The sequence below is a fragment of the Varanus komodoensis genome, unplaced genomic scaffold (genome assembly GCF_004798865.1).
Source record: "Varanus komodoensis strain SLA01 unplaced genomic scaffold, ASM479886v1 scaffold10, whole genome shotgun sequence".
In the NCBI taxonomy this organism is placed as follows: Eukaryota; Metazoa; Chordata; class Lepidosauria; order Squamata; family Varanidae; genus Varanus; species Varanus komodoensis.
In genome coordinates, this window is record NW_025335269.1 from 2,371,123 (window position 1) to 2,379,052 (window position 7,930).

The window sequence follows — 7,930 nt, forward strand, 5'->3', positions numbered from 1 at the left end:
GTATGTGAGGGGATGTCACATGGAGATGGGTAGAGACCTGTTCTCCCCTGCAGAGGAAGGCAGGGTGCGCTCCAATGGAGCAAAGCTCAGGGAGCCAAGGTTCCGTTTGGATGCCAGGAAGCATTTCCTGAGAGTTAGGACCCCAAGGGTGTGGAATGGGCTTCCACGACAGGCCATTGAGGCCCCATCGGTGCGGGTGTTCAAGGATAGGCTGGACGTCCACATGGTGGGCATGTCGTGAGCGGAGCCAGCTGGTGCCAGAGGTCAGACTGGAGGCCCGGGGGATCCCTTCTGACTCACTCTGTTTCTATGTTCCTAACTCTTTGGCAACTTCAGCCCAGAAGCTTCTGTGTTTATGCCTGTGAGCACTTATCAAAGGAGAGTAGCTGGTGATTTGAAGAAGGCTGAAAGACCGGCAGACTACTTTGAAGAATGTGAACAGCACAAAAGGGCCTACAACCAACTCTTCAAGAGAAAGAGGAGCTGGGAAAGACTTGTAAGTCCAAGGAGCTAATTACAGAAAAACTTGAAAAGTTGCTTTAAGATCATAAAGAAGCAAGAAATAACACTTCTGTATGTTCAGAAGCAACATTTTGAAACCGACCTAGTCAGGCCTTCTGCCATCTGAATTAAAGAGATTCCTACCCAGATTCTTCATACCAGTTTCAAGAAGACCAGGCTTTCAACAAAAGACAATTCACACATGCAAGGCAAATGAGCTTCCATCCTTTTCTCAGACTCCACAAGAAACACACTTGTGCCCCAACCCTAGCAAATAGCCCAGAGTGGAAGCACGGTGTGGTGTGCTGGCAGTTCTGCATGTACAATCTGGCTATGGGTTGCTCCATAAGAAATTATTGCTCATATGGCCTAAGAATCCTTTAAGGATTTTCTAGGGTCAGCAGGGGGACTGATGATTATAATTTTTTTCCTGATGACCAAACAATGAGGAACAGTTATTTACAGCTCTGTCAGAAAGACACATGAGGGTCAAAAATATAAAATGAACCTCTGTCAAGGAAGTCAGAATGTGTAAAGATAAACCTGGAGACAGATGTTTTAACACCAGAAGTGCAGGTCAAGATAACCCTTGTACAAAGTAATTGAATGTTTACTGCTGTGTTGTTTTCTGTTACTAATCATTGCAAAGAGCTAAAATTTGCATTCACTGTGCATGATGACTGTGGCAGCTGGTCCTGATTGGAGATGGGCTCACTCTCCACTGTTTGTGTGCACCTACAATAAAAATTGTAGGTTATTTATTTATACAATTATATATAAATTGTAATTTATATATAAATTACTTGCTGGTGTTGCCTGTTTCTCTCATGGTCCCACAACGAACAAGAGGGATTTTTTTTTTGTCCTCAAGAGAACTGTCCTATAATATTTATTATTTTATTATAAATTGCGGCAAGCACACTCACTGAGATGAGGGTAGATTCAGAAATGTATAAGGAAAATAAAAATTAGCCATTCTGTGGCTAAAAAAAGACAGTTACACAACCCAAAAGCTTTACTGAAAGCTCATGGAAAAAGATGCTTTATCCAGGCATCTGAAGGGAAATAGCAAGACTATCAAGCAGCCTGCTCTGGGGAGAGGGTTCTGAAGGTATAGTATGGCCACAGAGAAAGTCCTCTCTCCAGAGGGGACTCACCCACACAGAAGATCACCCTTTTGAAGGCCCAGGCCACTGCAGAGCTTCAGAATCGAAACCAGTCCTTTGAATTATATCCAAAAGTGAATTATTGGTCCATATGGAAGAAGTGCTGCTTCTATATAGGCAAGATCTGCTTACATTGTAAATAAATACATGTGTGAACAAGATGGTTCTCTGTCTCTAGGGAAAGCACAAAAAGAGAGAAAGAAATCTGCACCTTAAAAGGGAAGAGTAGGACACATTGGTGGGAAGAAAGAAAGGGACAACGAAACTGCAAGCTATATGTATCATTTTTCATGTAGCTCAATTTACCTTTTTATTTAGTGTAAGTGTGCATGGCTTCAGTCCAGACTGGGATCACTGCACAGCAGGAAGGAAGGATTAAACCTGGGTTGCAGTAAAAGGTTGCAAAGTTTTGGGCCCAAGGCAGCATACCTCCCACCTCAAAGGTTATTAACTCACTGCATTTTTCCCAAGATTCAGAGCAGTTTTGCTCATGCAGCTTTAGGTTTATCTATGTGTTGTGCCCCATCCTAAGGAGTGTACATTGATGGTTATTTCTGTGACTGGTACTATAAAATGAAGTGTTTTACCAGAAAAAGGTAGGCCTAGGCCTCTCATGAAGTGCAGATAAATAACTTTATAACTGTACCTTAAGATTCATTTGAATCTTTACGGAGTGGAAAGCAGAACAAAGCAAGCTCCCAAAATTATTGCAGATATTAAAAGGAAAGAGTAAAACTGAACTTGGCATGAACCAGCCCAATTAAACAGCAGTACCTTTTGCCCATTGGCAATACTAAGCAAACATTTTCCCTTATCTTTTTCTTTATGACAGACTTTAAAAGGACATAAGCATAATGGGACTATTAAAATTCCAATAAAATGCACAGAATGTACCATGCTTGAGTCACTCCTAACACAGAAGCAAGCAGAATGGTTTTATATATTAGCAGGTGTTGGTGAAATCATTTGTCCAGAAAAGCTGCCCACACCTTTAAATGCTTGAGACAGGAAGTAGATATTGTACCTCCCATTTCCTATCTCTATTGGTTCACTTGTCCAAACAACTTCCCACGAAGTAAGCAGAATTCCAGACCTGCTGCACTGGATAGGTGGGGACCAATAGAGAAATAAGGAAGACAGGGCAGCGGCTGCATCCAGTTTCATTGCTTTACAGCATTTAAAGGTAACAAGCACCATCTCTAGGCAATGAAACTGCCTGATTTATTTTTTACATTCAGAATTTAGAAAGCAGCAGCAGATGAGGTACTAGTGGTTTGTTTACTGTCCTAAGAATGCCACCTGTTTGATGTGGCCAGTACATTCTAATTGGAGCAATGGAGTGCAATCTAGATTGTGTATTATAAGCTATAGGCTACATCTGGCTGTCCCTGGAGAAGGGGAAACAGATTGAGGGTTATTGTTATGCACCAGTCCATAGTAGTGCAAGACAGGATTTGACATGGAGAAAAGAGCTTGCTGAGCTTCTTAAGCTTTGTGCTTGTGCAGCACACCACTCAGTCTCTCTCACAAACAGCTTTCTAGCCTTTATGGCTGCAAAAATAGGATAGAAAGTGTGAGGAAATGTAGAGAATATATGTGACCATTATTTTGTAATCTATCAGACACAGAACTGACCACTGCTTGCTTGTTTGTTTTTTAAGAATGGCTCAGAAGATACATGAAGATACATTCAGTTGTCTAAGTCTGGAATTACACATTCCACTTCTCACCTGAGTTCTAGATCCTTGGTTATGACAGAAGCCCAGGTCTGGAAAGAGAGCAGAGATTGCCTACTTCCAATACTGCACCTAAGCATTTGCATGCATGAGATCACAAGTCCTTCCAGCCTAAGCAAGCTTTGTTACTTCCTCATAATCACCAATGAAATAAACCAGAACAATGCATGATAAGAAGACTGCAGAGAAGCTTAATTAATTATATCTGTTTAGTGATTTCTTCTCCTTAATGGATACTTCTGTCTTCAATGCAGAAGGTATAGGGTATATACATTAGCAGAACATTGGCTTAGTTCTATTGAATATTCCAAAATCAATATAATGTATTTACTCATTTTTGTTTTTTCAGTAATATGAAATAGCATTGCTTGTACTGTAATCTAGGAATAAAGAGATGTCTAGCATTTAATTGGAGGTTTGCATAAAGATATAGCAACAAATGGGTTTTCTTTTGGCTACTGACCTACTCCTTTGACACAGTCCACCCCAGTGACACTTTCGGCTCCAATTGAAACAAAGGATTCAAACACGTTGTATAGTACCTAAGAGGAAATTAAATAGGTGGTTTCATGATGATAAGAAAATGTATTTTATAAAACCATTCAAGACCTAAATAACTTATTTTAAATGGCATATTAATAACTATTTCTTAAATATCCATGGCTAAGCATTGGTAAAAAACAGTATACATTTGGAATGTGCTTATGCACACAGCTAACATATTTTGTTCTACACGCACTACAGCAAAACTTGGGTGGGAGACCTCTAGACACTTAGATGAAATCTGCAAGGTCTCACAAACTAGCCTAAACTCTCCCCTTCTCATGGGTTGTGGCCAGCCCCCATGGGAAGAACTTGAAAAAAACTTCCAATTGTTGTGGGAGGTTAACCCTTGCCTCATGGGGCTCTGTTCCTCCCACAATAGGACTTTGAAATAGTTTCCCATTGTCTCTCTAAGTGTAACTGCTGCACCAGGAAGCAACTGAAAGTGTCTTGGAGTGTAGTGCTGGAACTTTGGAGATCTGAGCTCTAGTCCCCACTCAAGCCACAAAACTCACTGTTGACTTTATACCAGTCACCAATTCTCAGCCTAACTTACCTCAAAGGTTGAGAGGTTAACATGAGGGAAGGAGGATTGTACAAGCCATCTTGGGTTTCTTGCAGGAAAATTAAATACAGTGTGACTACAAAGGGAATCAGGTAGTCCTGTTTTGTCTAATCAATGGAACATTGTTTTTTGCATCTGCACCAGCAGGTTCTATAGATCTTACATTGTCATAGTTGGAAATACCTTTTGTTTTGAGTTCATTGGATGCTACAACAACCTTGCATAAGTCTGTGAATTGTTCTAATACTGTTAATGCTTCTTTACCCACATGTTTTGGCAACTGAGGGACAAGTTCTTCTAAATTATTCCCCTGCCCTGCTGTATGGAGCTTATGACAAGGACAACAGAGGCAGATTTTCTATACCCACTTGACCTTGACTGGTATTACAGCACTGGAAAGATAAAATGCCCACCTCCTATAACATGATGCATTGAGGATCTAATGATGCTTTACGTATTCAAGCAGGTGGTATTTAGACCCCATCTACAGATGGATAAATGAGTGTTTAGTCCACTTTTCTGAACCTTATGCATGTTTCTATATGTATTTACATATGCTCCTAGATATATCTTTCATAAACACTTATTGTAAATGATGGAGAACCATCCGTTGTGATAGCCTGTAACCCTCCAAACTTGGAAGATTAGAAACATCCAAGGGAAAGTGAGATTTGGACCATTTGAGGTGTCTCACTCCTCCCTGCTTTGCCTCTTGGAAGGCCCCCAAGGCTGACTGCAAAAATGGTCTTCTATCTTCAGAGCCCCAGCAGCACAGAATGAAGCATGCCAGCTGCCAAGACAAATGGAGAGGAAGTGTTGAGGTCAGAGTCCCAACCTTGATCATGAATGTCATTTTGTCTTTGAAATTGGGACTCCAACCTATTCTATACTCCCAGACAAGGTTGGGTCTTGTTTTATTTTCTGTAAGAAAATTGTATTTTTTTATTTTATACAGTTGTATTTCACCAAAATAGACAATTCACATTAAAAATGCATTTTTAAAAAATGAATGTTTTGTGACCATGAGTGGTGTGCATGCATTTTATTTGGTTATGCATGACAGATGTGAATGCATGTATCTTTAGGCATGTGCATTTGTATAGGAGAATGTTTGTATGTTCTACTGTGAAAAGATGGGTGGATGTGTGTGTATTGTACGTGGACCTATATAATGGATGGGCATGAATGCATATGCATGTTTGTGTGAGAGCAAGAGGGTGACTTGGCCCACCTACCTTTGCTTTGGCCCCACTGAGCACTTATGTACACTTGTGTGCTGCAACTCCTGGAAAGTGAACCACAAGAGGATGTAACTCTTGCACTGAAAGAGGTCCCCCACTCCTCCAATAAAACCTGACTAATAAAGTTTCCATAAAATAAAGGAATGCTGACTTTAAAAAAGTTCCAAATGTAAAGCCAGTAACTTTATTAGGATGAAACAAATACACAAGTGTGTACAAGTGTTTGCGATCTCCAAGTCATTTTGCCTAAGCAATTGTGTGGGGAGGGCATAGGGAAACTTACTTGATATTGAAGTCTGAATAGTCAGAATATCTAAGTGGAATGGAGGAAGAATCAGAGTTTTAAATTGATGAAGCTTACTTCACACTCAAGGATGAAGTTCACTGGGGTACCTTTGGGCCAATCATTGTCTCTCGACCTATCTCATGGAGAAGTGAGGATTAAATGGAAAAGAGAACAGTGTGAATGTATAAGTACAAGTTCAGATTTTGAGCTATACTGTATGACTATATGACTGTAGGGAATAAGAGACACCTAAGGGCTGATTCTCCCCACTGTTAAAAACAGATATTCTGAGAGATCCACCAGTACATTTCTGACAGATCAGGGTTTCACTGGTTTTTAATCCAGAATCAAATATCACATTGAGACTTACCACAGTTACAGCATCATTGAGTAGAGATTCTCCAAAAACAATGATAAAAAGAACATCATTGACATGGACTTCTTCAAATACTGCCAGCACAGCAACAGGGTCCACTGCAGCAATCAGACTGCCAAACAGGAGGAAGTCCAGCCACCCACTCTGAAGTTCACCTGGAAGAGAAACACAAACAGTATGAAAACATCAAGAACAGGTGGGGCTCATTTACCAAGGGCCAGTTTTTTCCTCTGAATTATCAAACATACATGTGAAAATCTATAGTGCTTCCAAAAAGCCAAATGAATGGAACTGGCCAGGAGCACAATATAACCCAGCTTTCTGCAACTTGGTGTTGCCCAGGCATTTAATTAACACACCTATCATCCTCAGTCACACAGACAATGACAGTGCTGTTGGGGATATTTGGAGGGCACAGTGTGATCCTAGCTTTACATTGCCTGGTGCAAACACACAGTAAGATCCTAAGAAGAGTCCAGCTGGATCCAATCATGGGTCCATCTAGTCCAGGATTCTGTTCACGCATTGGTCTACAGCAGGACATGAATGCAACCACACCCTCCAACCTATGTTTCCCCCAACAACTGGTGTACAAAAGAAGACCGACTCTGATGCTAGAAGCTGCATCAAGCCATGAAGGCTAGTAGCCACTGACAGCCTTCTCCATGAATTTGTCCATTCCCCTTTTAAAGCCATGCAACTTAACAGCCATCACCACATAGAAAACATAGAAAAACTTAGAAAACAGAGCGAGTCAGAAGGGGTCTCCCGGGCCATCTAGTCTGACCTCCGGCGCCAGCCGGCTCCGCTCACGACATGCCCACCATGTGGACGTCCAGCCTATCCTTGAACACCCACACCGATGGGGCCTCAATGGCCTGTCGTGGAAGCCCATTCCACACCCTTGGGGTCCTAACTCTCAGGAAATGCTTCCTGGCATCCAAACGGAACCTTGGCTCCCTGAGCTTTGCTCCATTGGAGCGCACCCTGCCTTCCTCTGCAGGGGAGAACAGGTCTCTACCCATCTCCATGTGACATCCCCTCACATACCTGTATGTCGCCAACATATCCCCTCTGAGTCTCCTCTTCTCCAGGCTGAAGAGACCCAGTTCCCTCAGTCTCACCTCCTACGGCATCCCCTGCAAACCGGCCACCAACCTTGTGGCCCTACGCTGCACTGACTCCAACCTGGCTACATCCTTTCTGTAATTAGGGGCCCAAAACTGAACACAATACTCCAGTTATGGGCGCACCAGAGTCGTGTAGAGTGGTAGTAATACCTCTCTTGAACTAGAAGCCACACTTCTGGCTATGCAACCAAGGGTGGCGTTCGCCCTCTTGACCACCGCATCACACTGCTGACTCATGTTTAGCCTGCAGTCAACCAGTACCCCGAGGTCTCTTTCACAAGTGCTGCTCTCCAGTCACTTATCACCTAACCTGTACTTATGACAGCTATTCCTATGCCCCAAGTGCAAGGTCTTGCACTTGGGGCATAGGAATAGCTGTCATAAGT

At 42.1% G+C, this 7,930-nt stretch overlaps 1 protein-coding gene across 1 annotated transcript in view; it reads right to left on the minus strand.

The window, feature by feature from the left end:
* The window catches only part of SLC9A3 (solute carrier family 9 member A3), a 56,509-nt gene that overhangs the window by 19,168 nt on the left and 29,411 nt on the right, over nucleotides 1-7,930 (minus strand). The window contains exons 3-4 of the mRNA XM_044419068.1: nucleotides 6,409-6,569; nucleotides 3,867-3,945 (exon numbers count right to left, since the gene is read on the minus strand). Of these exons, the coding sequence (XP_044275003.1) occupies nucleotides 3,867-3,945; nucleotides 6,409-6,569 (240 nt within the window). The remainder of the gene's footprint in view (nucleotides 1-3,866; nucleotides 3,946-6,408; nucleotides 6,570-7,930) is intronic.